Genomic DNA, 20,171 nt, shown 5'->3' on the forward strand with positions numbered 1-20,171 from the left:
AAGCCCTTCCTGTTGTCCTTAACCTCTCTTTCAAATTTTAATTTGAAGCAGCCTTTAGCTTTCAGAGTTTCCTCTCTGTATTCTTGCAACAGTCTTATATTCCTCCCAAGTGGCCAGCCCTTTGTTCCACAATCTATAGATTCTCTTCTTCCATTTGAGTTTACCTAGCAGTTCCCCATTCAGTCATACCGGTCTCCTAGTTCCCTTTCTTGATTTCCTTGCCAATGCATCCAATTGGTCCTGAGCTCTGAAAAAATGGTCTTGAATATTATCCAAGCATTCTGGGCCCCCCTACCCTCTAGTACCCTGTCCCACAGGATTTCCCCCAGTAATTCTTTAAAGAGGGCAAAGTTGGCCTTTCTGAAGTTCAGGGTTCTTTTTCTACTTGGAACCCTGTTTCTACCACATGAGATCCTGAACTCCACCATCTCATGGTTACTCCACCTATGGTTGCCTTCAACCTTCACTGCTTCCACTGGACCCTCCTTGTTGGTTAGGTAAAGATCCAGCAATGCTCCACTCCACAGTTGGTTCCTCCACCAGTTATGTTGCCCGTAGTCAAGACACAAACCAACAGAGTGACAGTTTATGCGGTGCTTTATTCGAGGCCCCGGGAAACCTGAGGACTAGCGTCCCAAATCAGGATTCCAACGATCCCCGTTTTCGGTTCAGCTTTTATACCCTTTTTACAATGAAGCCTTCATGCGGAATTTCAGTTGCGAAACAGTTACATGCAGATAACAATAGAGAGACATCTACGAACCGCAAATCTCATACTTTTTCAATTTAAGATATTGTTTTGACTGTCTCCCACCATCAACCCCCCTTACATGCGTAATAACCCTTATCTTCAATGTCAGTTTACTTTTCTTCATGTTCATGCTCGACTAATCCCCTTTGATAAGCTGTTCCCCTCTTCCCAGCGCATTCCTTGTTGATAAACTGTTCCCCTCTTCTCAGCACATTAACACTTTCCTTGTCAGTTTCCTGCTTTTCTGTCCTGCTTGACCAGTCCAAACCTTAGCATAACTACTTCTAAATTTTCACCTCCCCCGCCACCTGCAACAGTTGCATCAAGAAGTTAATCATCAATGCACTGGAGGAACCTCCTGGACTGTGAATGGCTGCTGAGTGGGTCTTCCAGTAAATATCTGGGGAGTTAAAATCTACCATGAGAACCATGAAGAGGATCTCATCTCCCATGAGGGCCGTGATGGAGAGGCTGCTACCCATTGCCTGTAGAAGGCATCATCAACTTCCTCATGCTGATCAGGTGGCCTGTAATAGGCACCCACCACAGTGTCCCCCACACTAGCCTGCCCCTTAACTCTAACACACAAACTCTCAACTTCTTCCTCATCCACCTCTGGACAGAACTCAATACATTCAAGTTGTTCTCTGAGGTAAAGAGCAACTCCCCACCTCTTCTTGCTGCCCTGTCTTTCCTGAAAAGGACATAACCATCCATGACCACATTCCAGCCATGTGAGCTGTCCCACTATGTCTCTGGAATTGCCACTAGGTCATAGCCCCTTGACCTCACACAGGTCTCTTAACTTTTTCTCTTTGTTCCCCATGCTGTGTGCATTTGTGTACAGGCTGAGGTTTTGGGCTGAGCCTGCTGACCCCACCCCAGGGGACTGGAAGTCCTTCTGGGCTACATTCAGACCAGTACATTGCAACTCTGGTGCAAACCGAGTTAGACCCCCTTTATTACAGGTCCCCACCTCAAGCTGGTTGGCAGGGAGAAAGCCGTCCCTAGGCTCATCCTCAGGGAGCCTGGCTTTATCCCCTACACCTTCAAGTCTAGTTTAAAGCCCTCTCAATGAGGGCTGCTAATTCCGGTGAGAAGATGCTTTTCCTGCACCGAGATGGATGTACCCCATCTTTTGCCAGCAGGCTCGGTAATGAATATATTGATCCATATCAAACCACCCAAAGCCCTGCCATTGACACCAACTTTTCCCAGAAGAGATTACTCTTCCTGTGTCCTGCTCTTTAAATGCATGCATTAATTCATGTATTGAACTTAGAAGGGTATTAGTTTGTCAGCGCCCTTTGAACTTAGAAGGGTATTAGTTTGTCAGCGCCCTTTGTCACATGAGACCTGAGGTAGGCAAACCTGTAGTTGTAAGTGATCTGGCTCCACCTGCCACCATTTTATGAAGCACTGCTCCTTTCTGGTTACCTGCTGGGTTGTCAGGAACAGCAGATTACCTTGAAGCCATTCTGTAGCCACTCTTTTTGTCTGGGAAACCTAAGCTGCCAAATTGATTAGCATTGCCTGTGCATGCAAGTATCTTTACAAAGTGAATGCTATGGTTCAAATACAAATGAAGAAATTCCATGGTAAAACCCTTCTGAGTCCTGTTTAAAGCTGCATTACTGTGTTAGAGAGAAATGTAAACAAGTCATATAGCTGGCTATTGTAGCTGACAATGTGCTACACAGTTCTGTTAGCATTGGCAGAATACGCATTATTGTGATGGTATAATTAGAAAAATAATCAAAAGGATTTTTTTTCATCTGTAGGGAATTTGACACCAGAGCCACCTAAAATATTATCTTCTACAAGCCACCCAGATCTCTTGGGTGGATGGGATTCCTGGGCAGATACCTCAGCAACCAGCAATGTAGCATCACCACAGCTGAAGCCTCTTTTTGAAGGTATTTTGAAATTAAATTCTTCCATTAGAGAGAATAAGGAGAACTCCAGATTTGGTTGGTTTAATCACTTGAAACTGCTGAACACATCTTCATACCATTTCACTTTGTTTCTGAAAAGACTCCATGCTCTTGTGCTTTAGTGCTCCTTAAGAATGCCCCTTGTGTAGTTTTTCTGAAGACGTTCAAGGAGGAACCAAGTAGTTTTTAGTTGTCTATAATCATGACTACTCTTGTTATGGTAAAGGATGTCACAGAGCAGAATACTGGAACAATTCACACAAGGTGTTGTGGAAATAGTGTTTTTATACATTTTCACAATTTCCAAATACCTCAGGTACATTACATGTTTTCTTACAACACAGGTCAAGCTTTTACCACAGGGAGCCAGTCCAGTGCATCTTCAGGTTTGTCTTTCAGCCAGGCTAAATCTCAGAACTTTGATCCTTTTGCTGATCTTGCCAATCTTGGATCTGGTCTTCCAGGTAAGATCTTACTATAAGAGACTATACTTAATGCCTGTTCAATTTGTTTTGCTTCTTGTATGGATAAAAGTAACTGATGGTTTATATGAAGGAAAATGTTTTCTTTTAGTTGTTGATAAGCAGCTTGAGACAGTTGCTGAAAGCAGACAAGTAACAAGAAAAAATTGAATCTTCAGAGATTGTGTGAAACATCCAGAATAACACTTCAGAAGACAACCACAGCTATTATTTTGAAACAGCATAAATACTTAATGCTTCAGAATCTAATTGAGAAGGCAAGAAAAAACAGGGTTCACTGATTAAGTAACTGAGCATTTCTTACCTATCATTGACTGATACTGTGCTGTTGAGGAATATGAAAGAAAAATGAAAGATGGATTAAATCCTCTGCTAGGTCCCAAGTGACAGTTTTTTCCTTTTAATTCAATATTTTTCTCTGAATTCAGTAGGCCTTCATAGTTGTGCAGCCCAAATCTATTGTGTTTGTAATATGAGCACAAATCTGGTCCAAACTTGTACACCAGCACCACGAGAATTATGGACGTTTGTCAGTTTGCATTGTTGTGCACCAGCTGCTGTAGACGATGAGACACATCACAGAGTAACACTTGTCCCAGGACGTTATATTCACCCCAAGTTCAGGAATTAGCCCGGCAGTGTTCTCAAATGGCAGAAGAACTAAAGGCAATAAAAAGAGCAGAGATCCTTGCACTTCAGGACCCACTGCCGTAGCAAGTGGCTAAGTTCTAGCTCTTTATTAATGTGACTAGCTGCCAAGAGTCCAAGGATCAATTTGGAACAGTCTATAGCTGCTGAGTTGATGAATTGCAGAAATGTGTTGGGTTTGTTGGTTGGTTTTGGTTTTGTTTGTTTTTTTTTTTTCCCCCTGATCTTGCAGCTGACAGAGGTTTTATCCTGTTTCCTTGGCAGTTAGCATTGTATAACCTCTTAGTGGTATTATCTAATACAAACACAAGGTAACAGGCAGCAATTTACTTGCTTTTGTTGCCACTGCATAATTAATTGCAAAATTCTAGTGCTATAGCAGCACAAATAATGCTGTTCTGGAGTAAACAATTTACAAAAAAATTTCTAGTTTAATGATTCAGGTTAATATAAACTTATTAATTCTACTGATAGTGTGACAATTAAAAAATCAATTTATCTTTGACTTGGAGATAGTTATAGAACACACTGAACCAATAGGAGAACTTGGACTAATTTTAGCAGGCTTGAAATTAATTCTTGATTATTTCTTGAATAATTTTCTTGATCACATAATTAGTTTTTCAGTGTCCTCCTCATATTAACAGAAGTGAAAGTGTAAAGTATCAGGAAGCAGAACTGCCGTCAACTGCTGAATTATTTTCTGGTCTTGCACATGCCTATCCAGTCATACGAGCAAATGGTACTGCTAAAACTGACCACTGTGCATTTCAGTGGTGAGTGGCTGGAAGACTCAGTAATTACTCTAGCTTCTGTCCTCCAAATTACATCTTAATAGGACTCTTCATTTCACACACAATTTTTGTGTTCTACTTTCTCCTGTATAGTGGTATCACTGTAAACTGTGTGGTTAGATGTCAAGACTAAATTGTCTTACTTGCATTAAACAGGCGACAGATGACAGATACCAATACTAATTTAGTATTTATTGTTAGGTTCTTCCAGTAGTGGACTCGCAAGTAGTGGCTTTGGTCAGAAGACTGTTCCATCTCAGAAGCTGGGTGGTCAGTGGCAGAAAGCCACAAAACCACAGAGTACTTCATGGCAGACCCAGACTAAATCCAGTACAGCAGCCAAACCCAATTACACAGTAAATTGCAGTGTTATTGGAGGAAGAGAAGAAAGGGGAGTCAGAACCCCAAGTTTTGGTAAGTTTTTGGAAGGTGTTAATTGCAATGGCCTATGTGAAGTTAGATGTGCTGTTAGCTGCAGAAATTCTTGTACTTTCATCTTATTTATCTCTAGGTTATAGACATTGGAAAAGAGCATGGCAAATCTAATATTGTGATTTTCCATAGCTCTGCTATAATACTGCAGAGACAAGCTGACTGTGGTCTAAATATTTACAAGTTTGGACATGAAGTTCCAAGGCTATATTCACTAACCCACATGAGTTCTGGTTCTGTATCACAGGGTTAGAAAGGTGGATTTGGTGTGTGCAGGGAGACATGACCGATAACATAGTTCATGGTAATGCACTTGTGGTTCACAGGTAAAAGGTGCAACATTTTTCCTAGCTGACCAATAATAGCTAGTTGTAAAAAAGATGGAGGTTAAAAATACCATAAATGCTTGTGTTTCAAACAGGGATTAGGACAGGAGCAGGTGGGATCATTCTTGAACCAGTCACTTGTGATGTTCCACCTGAACGGGTCGTCCTAGAGGTGGAAGGGATAGGCATGGCCTTTTTTACACTAACCTTCTTGGGAAACTGTTTTCATTGTGTGCTTTTATTAGGTTTATAGCTCTTTAGTTGGCATGTAAGTGAACACCAGACACTTCTGTAAGTTGAAATGATTCTGTTGATCTGTATCTGGAAAGAGGTGGCTGGATGGAGTCATGTTGGGCATAAGCTGCAATTTCCCTGGAGAACAGGGAAAAACATTCAGTGAGCGTGATGAAATGTTGAAACAGGGCAAGGGATGTTGTGCTTCCACACCCTTGAAGAAAAGCCTCAGCTGAACAAGAGCCTGGAAATTTACCTAGTTGTCCCTAGTTTGAGTGTGGATTGGAGTAGATGATATCCAAAGGCCTGTTCAGAATTCCATTACTTTGCAGTTCTCTAAAATTTGTTGGTTCTTCAATGACTATTCATGTTACTATTTTAACCCTTTGTTATTCTGCCTGATTTTCAGCATACTTAAATGCTAACTACATATTTCTGACTAGAGTGTAATGTCCCTTGAAAATTGCTGCATGGGGGTGACAGGTACTTTACACTGGAAAAATGGAACCATTTCCAAAATAGGTAGACATATACTCCATAATTTCTACTTAATTTTTGGAAAAAAGATATGCAAGTAGTGAGAAACATCATGGAGGTTTATCTAAGTGCAATATATTTCTCTCACTAATATATTATCCTGTGTAACTTGTCATTTAATCTTTTTATCCTTTCATAGGTCAGAAGCCAAAAGTTTCAGAAAATGACTTTGAGGATCTCTTATCTAATCAAGGCTTTTCAGCTAAATCTGATAAAAAGGGACCAAAGACTATTGCTGAGATGAGGAAACAAGAAATGTCCAAAGATATGGACCCCTTTAAACTCAAGGTTTGTTTAATGGTGATTTTGATTTAAGAGAAAATCTGAGCTTATTCTTAAAATTGCTAATACCAGAAGAATACAATGGCTAACAAAGCAAATTGGTAAAGGAGAATTAAATTTTCCCTTTATTTGATTCATGACTGCAGAAGTTAATTAGCACAAAGAAGATTCAATTTATATGGAAGCACCAGTGACAATGGCACAAAAAGTGTATGGATGGAATGCAAGTTCCTGTTCTTTCAGCTAAGTTTGGGGAATTTAGGAACGTGTTTCACTGTCAGATTTCATTTCTTGAAGCCACAGCTGTTCCCAAAGGTCTCCTTTGAAAAGATAGGTGTAGCTGGTCATAGTCAGGTGAGAATAGTGGTCTTCATCATAACCACTCATTTGAATTTACTGGTTAAATAAGTGCTACTGCTGTCCTAAGAAATTCCTGAAAGATGCAAGTCTGGAGATGGGCCATACAACTAGCTTCTGAGATGTTACCTGATCAGCAGTTCAGTTTTTTTGATATGTTACTCATTAATAACACCAGATACTAATATACTGGAAGTTTTATTGTCCTTTTAATGGTAGTTTAGAAAAGTGTATGAGAGAACTTCAGAGGGATACTGAAATCTGGTTTCCCAGACAGATGCTTTTAATTACTTCTGTCAACGCTTGTCATTAATTATACAGGATTTTGTAATATGTAACTCTCAGTAATTTTTCTTTCAATGACTGAATTTCTGCAATAAACTAATAGTGCGATACTGCCTCTTGGCAGATGCAAAATACCATTTTCAGTTGGCTTATGATCTGAGCATCAGCAAGAAGAATGTAGTAAGACGGTTGGACTTGAGTGGTGAATACTGCAAAGATAACTGAACTTGAGTCTTAATCTTGTAGTCCTGCATAGAGAAGGTTGTGTCTCTAATAGACTGAGAATGTTTAAAGTGATGTATTCAGTACTATACATTCTGTTTTTCCCAGATTCTTGAATGGATTGAAGGAAAGGAGAGAAATATCAGAGCATTAATATCCACTCTTCATACAGTGCTTTGGGAAGGAGAAAATAAGTGGAAGCCAGTCAGTATGGCAGATCTAGTCACTCCTGAACAAGTAAAGAAGTACTACAGGAAAGCAGTGCTTGTAGTTCATCCAGATAAGGTGGGTGTTTTCCTCTGATCTTCTTTCCTTTAGAAGGAATGCAGACTGCTTTTATCATGTAAGTCACTGACAGATGCTGCAGCCTTGCTTCCTTATCAGCATCCTAGATGCCCATCACTTTGCTTCCATTGGCTTCTAAATTTGCTATCCTATTGTGTTCAGATAGTACAGGCTTTTTCTTGCCATCCTGACACAGCACAGAATTCAGCAGATAAATGCTAACAAATGAAAGATCATGTGAAGATTGTACTGAGCTCTAAAGTCAGTTATGTTGGGTTCTGACAGACTGCTGACTGCAGGCTGCTGATTAGTGGAATCTGCTTTCTTTGTACCAGCTTATACTTCATGTCTTTTAGGATTGTTCTCTGGTACGTTGAAGACACAGCAAAACTGGTGGGAAAAACCTGCCAAACCTCCTTTGCTAAGCATCTAAAGTAGTCAAAACATTGGTTATTTTTTCCTCGTTTATTATTTTCTTTCTGCCACTGTGAGTTAAAATAGTCCTTAAAAAAGATCTATAAAGTACTGCAGCTGATCAAGAGATCAAGTCCAACTCCCCTGACAGAGCAGGACTGCCTAGTGTAGTTCACAGAGGAATGCTTCCAGGAGGGTTTTGAATGTCTCCAGAGAAGGAGACTCCACAACCTTGCTGGGTGGCCTGTTCCAGTGCTCTGTCACCTGCAAAGTGAGAAAGCTTTTTCTTATGTTTAGAAGTAGGAGGATACTGGAGAGAGCTGTGGACCTTCCTTTTTGTACTGGAAGGAACCTGTTAAAATGACTTGAGGTCTGGGTCTTTACTAACTACAGGGATTGGGCTGGCCCAAAGGCAGGGTTGCTGTGAAATAAGCTGGGAATCATGAGCATTACTGTATTTGATGATAGTGGCAAATACACAGAAGTGCTATGTCCTTCAGATTGAATCTTCATTCACAATCAGCAACAGTTTTTTCTCCAGAAAATCCCATCAAAAATAGTACTCTTAAATAGTGCTTAAATTCTGTTCTTGTACACAAAAAGATGTGTGAGGAAGCAATTCCAAAAATGCCTGGATTTGATCATTGACTAATATTAAACTCTAAGTGTTCACGAAAAAAACAGCTTGGAAAACTTGTTTTTATCTATGTTTCAATTACTTATGAAATGCACTAAAAGTTTAAAGTAATGTAAAGAAAACAAGGGTTTGACTTTAAAATACTTATGGCAAACTTTGGATAAGGATGGAGAGAGCTGTGTCTACCAGTTTATATTCACACAACAGTCCAAAGTTGTTGAATAAGAATGCAACTATATAAGGGTTGAGTTGTTCCCTAATTATTATTATTCCTAATATGTTTATGCTTTTAATACATTCTGTTTGTTTCCAGGCTACAGGACAACCTTATGAGCAGTATGCCAAAATGATCTTCATGGAATTGAACGATGCGTGGTCAGAGTTTGAAAACCAGGGATCGAAGTCCCTTTTCTAAAACTTCACCTCTTACAAGAACTAGTTCCAAAACTGGATCTGAGCATTGTAGTGACCTTATTGCTCATATAATTTATGAAGCGCTTTTCATGATTTCAGCAGTTTCTAATCATGCACTTAAATGTGGTTGGGTATTTTGTAGAGTGTAAAGCATTACATAGATGCATTAAGAAAACAGCTACTCAGTACTTGAAGAAATCACAGTCTGGAAGTAAAGATTTACGGTCATTTTTATATGTGGTAAAAGAGAACTTTAATGAAGCTCCATGATTTCTGGTATAGTAGTAGTATAAATCATTCCAGTTTCGTTGATCTTTGCTCCACCTTCCCCAATTTACCTGTTACTTTCCATAGTTTTGTGATTTAATGTTGATGTTTGGTGCCTGTCGCCTTATTCAAAGTGCTTTAGTTATCACCAGTGAAATTGCTTGGCTTATCTCAAACCTGAAGTTGTATATTTTCGTCTATATGTAATCAATCTGATAATAATTCTGTAAATAATGTTTTCTGACAATGCCTGTGTTCCTTATAATAAATTTACAGTTGAATAGCCAAAAAGATCCCAAATGTGGGAAAGTCAGCCAGGGCTGTTATAAATTTTATTTCTTTTTTTTTACATACCATGAATCTAGAAACAAATCTTTACTGTGTTCCTGCTGTTTTGTTATTTGTTATGAAACTTTGGAAGGCAGTACTCTGACTAGTGCTTGTTTTCCTAGGTCTTTATATGGTGTCTTTTCTTCAGATTTCAATGGAACATTCTTTCCATTGGACTTCAGATACTTTGACAGAAATAATGTTCTGAAACTTGGAATGTGAGAACAAAACATTTCATTCTGATCTGATTTGTCTGAGTAAATGCTACATTACTCATCATCTGGAGAGCATTTAAAGTGCTTTGATACATTTGCTGAAAGTCTCAACTTTTTTTTTGAGATACCCATGGCATCAGTGTTTGTGAAACAATATGGGGTGTATTGGTAGACTGCATTTCTTCTCACCTACCCTCCATGCATTATGAGAAGAAACACTATTTCATAAAAACTTGCTGTTTTCTCATCCCTATTCAAAAGGTAGTTTTTCCCTATTGCTGGGATGAATGAATGCAAGTGACTGTTAAATTCTGTGTAGTAACAAAATGCAGTTTTCATTGTATTTTGAAAATTAGTGTTGTGGTATTAAAGCTTTGGCAGCAGTCTCTTGAAACAGTATAGTTAGGCATTCAAGGGGATATTTTTATAATCTTGCCATTTTCTACATTTTGCATGCTTAACTGAGAGGGAAGCTGTACCATTATTAGAGGTAAATGTTCAGCTGAGAAACAACTGAACAAAAAACACATTTTAGTGCCACCAGAACAGTGTGTTAGATGAGGTTCTCCTCTACCACACCAGCATGAGAGCTGATGGGTTAGAGACTGTGCACACAGGTTGCTATTTGTATTCTCTAAGCTCAGATCTAACACAGGTACTTATTAACCTCTGATAAAAGGGTTTTTGTGTGTATATTCACATATGTATTCAGCTACTGTGATTATTTCTTTTAAGATGGAAGCCAGGAACAGTTATGCATCAGGAAAGTTATATGTTATTCATAGGTGCCGTTGTATTTCAGTTACTGATTTGAAACGGTCTTAAAGCTCAGTAGATTTCTTCTTTAAAACACGTAGCTTGCTGTCTGATTTATAGTAAGAGCTAATATTTTTTCCTTGGGTCACTTTGTTAATTTGTTGTATGCGTGGTCTGAATCCACGTAAATTATTAAAGGCTTCTGCTGGTAGAATAGGTTGGTTTAAGACCTGCATGGCTTTTTACAGTTCTAGAGCAAATGATAGGTAGTAATAGGTTTAAAAAGACATATGGGGATATGTAGTGACTGTGACTGCACTCCTATATGCAGCTGAGAGATAAACTATATCTGAGTAAGCTGCTTTTAGTAAGGAAGGACTGCTCTAAAAACCTGTGTTCCTTTCAGTACATACAGGCAACTTAATTTTGAGGGATGCATTTCTGATTGTTCTTTTCTTGAGATCTATGTGTAAAAAATTAAAACTGAAAATTTGGAAGGAAGTATCTTCCTTAGCTTGTGTGCTTGGTAGTGTTATCTGGATGATGTTTTCTTGATTGCTGTTCTTATTTCTGTATGCTTGTTTTCAAAAATTTTTAGCAACGGAGAAGAACCTTAGATATTATTTTAAGTGAGCAGGGTAATACCAGTGCATGTGCTTTATCTGGAGCTGAAGATCTCTTAAAAGTTGTTTCAACCCTTCCTGAGAGAGGGTTGATAGGTAAATTCTCAAATATTTACAATGAGACTTCTGTTTGGGTTATTTTCCTAGCTCATGGAGAAGTACTACTGAGTGGTCATAGACAGGTGGCAGTACCAAGGATTTTTTTGCAGAAGTTGCTATAAATCAGGGCTTATAAAATGATAGGGCAGGTTTCCACCACTTATTTCTGAATTAAGTTGTTTGTTACATTGCTGTTTGTCTGAATGGTCAGTCAACTTTGCTTTTGAAGTAGAGATCTGAAGAGTTGGTATTAAGAGTGTGTGCGGCTAGAACCTGCCAATTGGAGGAGTGATGTGTTTCACTGTCTTGGAGAAAATCAGTTGGTGGGTATGCCTGCTTGGTGTTCCTAGGACTGTCAGATTTCCTTGAACTTAACAGTGGGGAAAAAAAAGGAGAATGAACAGCAAGTATTTAACACTGTGATTTTAACATCAGTGTACGCTCAGAATTGTTAGAGGGCAGTGATTCCCAGACATCAAACCTGGGAGGAAGTTTCTCTGCCTTATCACTTGGGTAAAGTTCAGATGCTAATCAATGTTTGCTTCCTTCAGCAAGTACAGAACAGAAAACCCACAATTGTGAAGTGCATTTGCTTGAAAAAGTGGCAAAGTCCGTGGCATTGTACCTGTAAGGTCCAATGAGAAATTAATGAGAAATGCCTTGTTTACCTCTGCTTTCTTGCTAATTCTAAAGAGTTACTTCAACGTTGTCTTGCCAAGCACAGTTACAGTTCCTTCCTGAATGCAGAGTATGTCTAGAAGCTGTATGCACAGGATAATATTTTGCACAAACCAAAGCAGAGTTTGAGCATAACTGATGCCTTGGCTGCCCTGTTAGACTGCTGGGCTACATGCACCATTTCACCTCCCAAGGCCAGACTGCACCTTACCTAGCAGTGGCAGAAGTTTGCACAGTTACTGACCATTTCATTCTCTGCTGATCACAGGAATGTATCAGGGGTTGCATACATGTGGAAACCTTGTTGGTCCTTAGCTGTGTGTGCCCTTAATTGTCTAAGTGTAGCAGTGTAACAAATGCTTTGTAAATAAGTTCAAATTAGTCTTGTTGTACAATTGTCTGTGCTTGATGACTAAGTTGACATATTCTGTCAAGAACATGCAGGTGATGCACCTGTGAAAGCTGTAGAAGGAATGTACCATTTCCACCCCTTGAGTCTGTCCCTGGTGTGGAGTAGCTGTAGCTACCAGATGCCCAGTGACTAGGAGCAACGGGTGACTCAGTGGAGCTGTGATTCTGATCTTGATGCATCTTGCAATGCTTGCTTCCTCTCTCTTTGGGTGAGCTTCCTGTACACTGCAGTTTAGGCTGCATTAAGCTTCCAGTGTATGCTCCAAAAATACAAATTCAGTTATTTTTATGAAGGATACATGTTGTTGTAGAAGCTTTTCTTACCAAAAGAGGATTAAAAGACATTGTAAGAACTGTCAAAACTCTTTATTTATATTACTGTATTTTTGCAATGTAAACTTCTGTCATCTCTTACAAGGACCTAGCTTTCTCTGAGGTCCTTACTGTCTTTACCTGTAATTGTGACTGTACTTTCTATACCTGTGATTTTTCTGTTTTCGGGTGTGTGGAAGGACAAAACAGATATCAAGTCCTATTTTTCACCATCTTTCAGGAAATGCAATGTACTGATTAATTTTGCTACTAGTGAAATGAAAGTTACACCTGTATGTATATAAAGGTAATAAAGTCAAATTAAGCCTTGTTTAAAATTAGATTTAATGTTTGGCACAATGTCCTTGAACAGAATATTTTGCTTTGAAATGTATTATGACTTAACCAGTGATCAATTAAAACAAACAAAATGACTTTGCAAGTTTCTTTCATTATCAAGGGAGAAAATACCTGAATACCCAAAGCAAATGAGGAATTAAAAAGAAAAGGCATCCAAAACACTGCGCAGAACACAGTGGTGGACAGAACACCTTAGCAATCTGAACTAAAGCCTTTTACACCTGCACTGTAAACCCCTGATCTGGATGGTGGAGTGCCGAAAAGGATAAAATTCACTCTGCCTCAGCACCTCCTCTGTTGTGAAGGTGTGAGGGAAGGTGCAGAATTTTGCAGATTTTTTTTTTACCGTCTGTGGCAGAACTGAGCAAAAAGCACCAAGGGAAAATGATGTGTGTAAGTAGATGAAGGTATAAAGTGGAACAATCCCTTTTAATACAAACGGTAAGGGATTTTTCATCTCCTGTAACCAATAGAATAGTGCTGGCTGTGCTGGAGTGGCTTCTGCTCCTAATCAAAGGCCTGTGCACACAGAAAGTAAAGGTTGTTAAATTCTTTGTGTGTGGTGCTGCTGGCAGATCCAAGAATCAAGTAGTTCTTTTAGTGTGTTTAGTAACTAAACATGTTCAGTTAGACCAAATATGGCAATTATCAGTCACTTCCTTTGGTGTGGCTTTGCTGAGCAGCAAGACAGGAGCAGCACTCTGCAAGTTGCACTAACAGAATCATGGAATGGTTTGGGTCAGAAGGGACCTTTAAAGATCATGTAGTTCCAACCCCTTGCCATGGGCATGGACACCTCCCACAAGGTCAGATTGCTCAAAGCTCCATCCACCTTGGTCTTGAGCTCTTCCAGGAACGGAGCATCCACAGATTCTCTGGGCAACCTGTTTCACTGTCTCACCACCCTCACCTTAAACTCTACCTAATGTCTAACCTAAATCTATGTTATTTTACTTTAAAGACGTCACTGCTTTCCTACAGATTTCCTTCAGGCTCTAGAAGGCCACTGTGAGGTCGTCCTGGGTCCTTCTCTAGGCTGAACAAATGTGGAAACTGACCTTCAGGAAAGCAGAACCGGAAACAGTCAACCTAGAGCAGAAGCAGTTGTGAAGTCTCATGGCTCTTCCATTCCTCCTGCTCTGCCACTCTGTTTACAACCTAGCTATGGGTGACCCCAGAGGCAAATTAGGCACCAGGGGTGTATGAACCAGGAGGACTGGACTTCCACAAGTATTTCAATGCATTTAATTAAGGTTTGTCCTGGTTTGAGAGGACCAGGATAGTGTCCCAGGAAGGGGTTTTCTATCAGCCACTGGCATTCTGCTGATGTGGGGGTTATAATGGGGAGCAGCTGAGCCTATGGGAGGAGAGGATGGGTCAGGTGATCCAAATGGAACAGTCAGAGTGATCTCTCCCATGGTGCTCCTTTTCTCACTGGGGAAGAACATCACTCACTGAGAACGGATTTCTTCTGCCTTCCCAAGTAGGAAATGTCACTGAGACCCTGAACTTGGGCACCCGCTCTGCTGCCTAGTCCAGTGTGGGGCTTTTCCAGTTGGAAAGTAGCTACCAACTGAGGAGTGTGAGCTCTGTATTTGCATATTGTTACATAAATTTGTAATTCACTATTTCTACCTCCTTAAACTTACCCAAGTTTTTTCTTCCAGCCTTGAAGTATCTCTCCCTTGTTCCGTTCATTTCCCCTGGGAGGGCAGTGGGGAATAACAGAGAGCATCTGTCACTGTCTAGCTACTGTCTAAAACTGTGACAAGGTGGTTGTGTAATTTTGTTTTGAAACTTTTTTGTATATTAGGGCTAAATTTGCCTCTCTTACCCTCATTGACCCATCTGGAAACCAGGGATGAATAAAGTGTTTGGATTTTTTGTTTTGGGGTGGTTTTTTTTTAACTATTTTGCTTCACCTTGGAAGCTGCCCTCCCTTTGCCTTCTCTTGTTGCCACTTGTCCTTGCCTGGCTTTTCTGCAATTCCTACCAGTATGAGCCTAACACTTACTAGACTTAATCTGCTTCTGTGCCTTGCAGCTGCATCCTGACATGTACAAGACATGGGTCACTTTCAGGCATCTGTTTCTTCTCCTGTGCATGAGGTTGTCATGAGCAGCACATCTCCCATAAAGAGTTCAAGCCTCACTCATCTTCAGGTGTAAAAAAGGCTGTTTGGAGATTTCCTAGGACCTAGGAATTTCTGTCAGCTAGGGAGGAGAGGCAGAGGGCACTCTGTTCTTTGCTCTTCTGAATGCAGGCAGCTCTTCTTGGCCTGTCCTTGGCCTTGTGGCCTTTACAGTAGGTGATAATTCTCTCCATCCTGCTTGGACAGGAGAAGGGATGGCGAAGGAGGCGGCTTCCCTGAGCCAGCCCTTCCAATGTCAAGCAGGGCTGCGACCAGCACAGCTCTGCCAGAAGAAGATGCATCTGCAGTCCCTGCTGGGGGGATGGGAGCTGGGATGGGAGCTGGGCTGCAACCCTCAGCCATGCACTCCTCAGGGTGGATGGCAGCTGCAGTGGTCCCTTGAAAAAACGCAACGGACTCCGAGCGAAACTACTTATCAGAACTAGTTGTTCCTTTGTTTTGATTGCCACCTGCTGGCAGAAGGACATCTTCACAGCCATTTCACACTCGTACCACAGTTTTTTTGACCAAACTTGTACCACACTAATGATTGTGCATGTGCGTATTTGGTATCCGGAGGCTGCAGGAAAGCGGCTGCTTTTGGGTGTCTGAATCTATGGAGCTGATGACGCCTGCGTCAGGGCGGGAAAATGTGTCGACAGGAGCTGGAAAAGCAGCAGAAGCACTCAGCTTCTTTCCCCAAGCCCTGATGGGGAATTTGCTGTGCAGCTGCTTCTGTTTCCAGCTGGGATAGTGGTGCCTGCTTTCCCGTGCCAAGGAGCCCACTGCTGCTTTTCAGCTGCCATGCCAAGACAACAGCTGGTCCACTGCTTGAAGCAGAAGTGGACAATGTACCGTGCTGTTGCCTTAGAACTACAGAAAAGTGAAGAGGAGATGTGCACCAGAGGAGCCTCTGAGCTGGGTGGGAGTCACACACACAACACTGAAAACAGCATACGAATGCAAAGGGCTAAGAGTAAGCAGATTGATCCCAGGCTAATGCATTTCTCATGCCCAGGGTGTGGTAAGGAGATGCAACCTCAGTACAGATGTGCAAGTATTTAGAGTGCAGGTACTCAGATGCAATTGACTGCAATGGAAAGAGGAAGAGTAGACTAAACACTCAAAGCTTCCTTGCAGTGCAATCTGCTATAGGGTCCCAGTACTTGTCCCAACCCCACAGTAAATGAGGCTGTACTGACTGCTCAGCATGGGCTGCTTCACTTGTGGGGCTGCTGCTGAGCCATCATTCCTGGGTGGCTGCAAAGGATTTCTACCAACACTGTCAAGTACCAATCTCAGGGGTGGCATCTTCTCTTAGAATCTCACACTAGTATTCCTACCACCCACCATGAAAGCCCCAAAATTCCTCTGATCATCATGTTAAATACTTAAACTCAGGTGCTGTATTAGGTTCTGCTTTGGGAAGTTTCCTGAAGATGCCATCAGCTTCAAAGAAAATTTGATCCGCATTTCTTTACCCTCATGCAGGGAGGTAAAAAAATTCAACTTAGTTGACAGCAGTTCTCAACGAGTTCATATGAACAAGATCTGAAAAGCAAAGTTTGAGGCTTACCTGGAAGAATGGTCAAAACCTGCATCTTTAATATGATAAAGCATCTTGTGTACAGTAAATAAAATTAGACAAGCCTCAAATTCTATTTCTGTTGCTGCCAAGTGTAATCTGCCTGCTTCAACTGAGGAATGATAAATGCTGTTCTTCAATATCAGTGCTATGCAAATAGTATTAGAAGATTACCCGTGATGCTGCAAGATCAGCATCTGCTGAAACATTAGCATAGCCCGGGAGATCTATTGTTGTGATCCATGATGATGTTTAATACTACTTATTCTTTTCCATAGATAGACTCAAATGCAAATGCATTTCCCAAAGGCACTTTTTCTACCACAAGTATTTGTTGTTTCTGCTGAAGCATACAAGGAAGAAGATGGTAAAAGATTCACTTATCCAGAAACCTGAAATTAAGCTTCAGGTCTGCAGAACACTACAGGTCCTTCAAGTGGAGTGAATAATTTTTAATGATCCCCATTCAACAGTGCCTAGGAGAAGGCATACATACCTGCTTCTCCCACCTGTCTTGTCCTGACAGACCACCTATGCACTTTCTCCCGGGAAGTCACTGGAGTTCAACTTGATCAAAACCAAGAGTTTTCCTTCTACCCTTCCCTCAGAAATGGCTTAAGTCTTATGAATGCAAATTGCCTGAGGGCTGTATAGGAGAGAAGTGCACATAGATGGAAAGAAAGCTTTATGGAGGGTGCCAGGGGTTGTCTACACATGAGCAGTGCTGCCGCAGCTCCCTGTGTGAACCCAAGGGCATGTGTTTGCCCACATACCAAGAGCCTGGACTTGTCCTGGCTTCATCTGTGGGCTCAGCTTTGCTTCTGAGTTAGTTCCTTCAATGTGATAAAAGGAAAGGAGTAAAAATTTTACACTGAAAAGTGCAATGCATTAGTTCTAGCATTAGTTAGTTTGTCAGCATCTTGCCTAAGCCCTTTCCGTGCACTGCTCATGGGCACCCTATGTCCTTTGTCAGAAAAAATGCTCTGTTGATACCAAGCAATTTCTTCCTTTTCAGACGTGTACATTTAGAGTGATCTTTGAATGATTCAACCCCATACTTGCTAATAGGTTATCCTTTCTCCCCTCCTGTGTGTCCACAGGGTTAATTATAACATCATTACTTAGGTTTGCTGTTTCTTTATGCACAATATGATTTCTTAGGAAAGAAGAGCCACACAACTACAAAAGCCAAACAAAACTTATGCTAAAGGACTTAGGCAATAGCATCAAAAAATCAACGAATTCAAAACCCACTGGCCATTAAAAAATTTTGCTGATACAGTTAGGCCAAGTTAGACAATATGTGTCTAAGCCTATGATAAGTTGTAGATGCTGGTGATACATCTAACTAACTTTGCAGAGATGTCTGAAATCAAGAAAAGATAATTTGAAAGTCTGACAAGGCCTTGAAATCTGAGTTGAGATCTAACAGAACAAATTAATGCTACAAAGCTTGAGGTCTGTTATGAGGATGGCTGAGGTACAAGGATACAATTTCTGTGTGAGAAAAGACAAGAACAAAGCCTCTTAAGACCTGAAATTTCAGAACTTGTGAGAGTTTGTTGTGAGAAAACACCCTTCCCCTGTAAGGCATTCCCAGGAGCTAGGAGAAATTAAGTTCTTCAAACAAGCTTAAATACTGAAGGCTTTGTATTGGAAGGTAAATATTTCTGATAATTTAGCTTATAAAAATCTCAGATTTGGTTCATTTAATATTTGTCCTACAGGCCTTTGCATTTCTTATGTGTCTGAGATACTGTGTGTCCTTATTTTCCAAATCCAGTTATCAATGATGAAGCTGTTCAGTTTTGGAGCAATGATAATGAACAAGAAAGCAGCCTGACGTTAATGGCAAATGTATGCTGAGGCAGGACCTTATTTTCAGATATGCACCTTTCACAGAATTATCTGCTTATCAGCCTCTTCCCAACTCCAATTTTGGAGTAATCTTGAAATATTGGTGATTTTTCTATTATTCTCACTATGGAGAGAACTTTTTGAAAGCTGAAGTAGTTCCCTTGATGCTAAGTCTCACTGCAGTTGTACCTCCACTTAGCTTTTTAGCTACAACTCAGGTTTCTGCAGCCTGGGACAGGGGGTGTGTCTGTGGGAGGCCATAAATCCTTGTGGAGGAGAGAGGGGGTTTCTGTGGTGCTAGCAATGTGCTGTCTTCTCTGCAGGAGGGCTTAGTAAGAAACCTATGCTTTTCAGTTCTGCTTTTTGCTAAAGGGCAGAAAAAATACTGAGTGCTCATAAGATCCAGTTGAGGTATCTGAATAAGCCTCTAACAAATTGCATAATAAAAAGTGAATGCAGTAGGGGATCAGCTGTTTACAACAGTCTGTAATCTCTAGCAAATAGCACACCCACTTAGCATCTTCCTGACTTTCGGATATGACAATAAGGACCTTTAAGCCCCAGGGATGTGGAGGGTAGGATGAAACGAGCTGTTTCCCTCCTTTCTACTTGCAACATCGTGGTTTGCATGGTCACAAGGATGAGGTGTGCCCTGTGTGGTGGGAGGCACTGCTGACTTACTGCCCACAGCTGCACTTTGTAAGACTTGTACATGCCCTCTGCAACAGACACACCACTGCCTAATGCAACAGTGTGAGAGGCTCTGATGTTCAGCCTGGTTGTTCCTCAGCACTGTGGAGGGGCTGGTTCTTCCCACAGGTGCCTCCTGCTCCCCCATGTATAAGGAATGCTCTGAGCTGTGGAACGTGGCACCCGGCACCTTTTTAAGCTTCCTGCCTCTGCCTGAGGAGCTGCCTGGCAGCAATGCCTAAGATCATATGTTCTACGCCTAGCACTGAGTGTGCTCTGGCCCCTGGACAAGTTTCATGCTTTGGGGCCCTGCTGCACACCAGAATTGCAGCCCAGAAAGGCAGCTGTGTCCTGGGCTGCATCCAAGGAAGTTCTCCCCCTCTGCTCTGTTCTTGTGAGACCCACCTGGAGTACTGTGTCCAGTTCTGGAGTCCCCAGCTCTTACGTCCACATAAGAAGGACATAGAGCTGCTTGAATGTGTCCAGAGAAGAGCCACTAAAATGATGAGAGGGCTGGAGCACCTCCCTTATGAAGACAGGCTGGATGGGGCTTTGGTCTAGTGGAAGGTGTCCCTGTCCATGACAGCAGGGAGCTAGATGATCTTGAAGGTCCCTTCCAACCCAAACAATTCTATGATTCTATGATGATTTTATGATCTCTGGGTTCAGGGCTTGTGGGGGTACAAATGATGGAGAGCCCTGGGTTGATGCACCCCATCAGCTGGGGCGGGAGAGGGTGGGACCTGCCTGACAGCATCTCTTTTCTGTCATCTCCACAGCCTGATCTGCCTCCTCTTTGCTCGCATTCTGTGTGCTGGAGCAA

General features: G+C 41.3%; 1 protein-coding gene across 4 annotated transcripts in view; it reads left to right on the plus strand.

The window, feature by feature from the left end:
- Positions 1 to 13,157, plus strand: part of GAK (cyclin G associated kinase) — a 76,361-nt gene extending 63,204 nt beyond the window's left edge. For 3 of the 4 annotated variants that reach the window (XM_071731481.1, XM_071731480.1, XM_071731483.1), the window contains exons 23-28: positions 2,533 to 2,667; positions 3,030 to 3,149; positions 4,811 to 5,023; positions 6,278 to 6,426; positions 7,393 to 7,569; positions 8,934 to 13,157. In XM_071731481.1, the coding sequence (XP_071587582.1) occupies positions 2,533 to 2,667; positions 3,030 to 3,149; positions 4,811 to 5,023; positions 6,278 to 6,426; positions 7,393 to 7,569; positions 8,934 to 9,035 (896 nt within the window). In that variant the 3' untranslated portion in view covers positions 9,036 to 13,157. The remainder of the gene's footprint in view (positions 1 to 2,532; positions 2,668 to 3,029; positions 3,150 to 4,810; positions 5,024 to 6,277; positions 6,427 to 7,392; positions 7,570 to 8,933) is intronic. The other variant, XM_071731482.1, reaches the window with a different exon arrangement.
- Positions 13,158 to 20,171: the final 7,014 nt, after the last annotated feature.

Source organism: Heliangelus exortis, chromosome Z (genome assembly GCF_036169615.1).
Source record: "Heliangelus exortis chromosome Z, bHelExo1.hap1, whole genome shotgun sequence".
Taxonomy (NCBI): Eukaryota; Metazoa; Chordata; class Aves; order Apodiformes; family Trochilidae; genus Heliangelus; species Heliangelus exortis.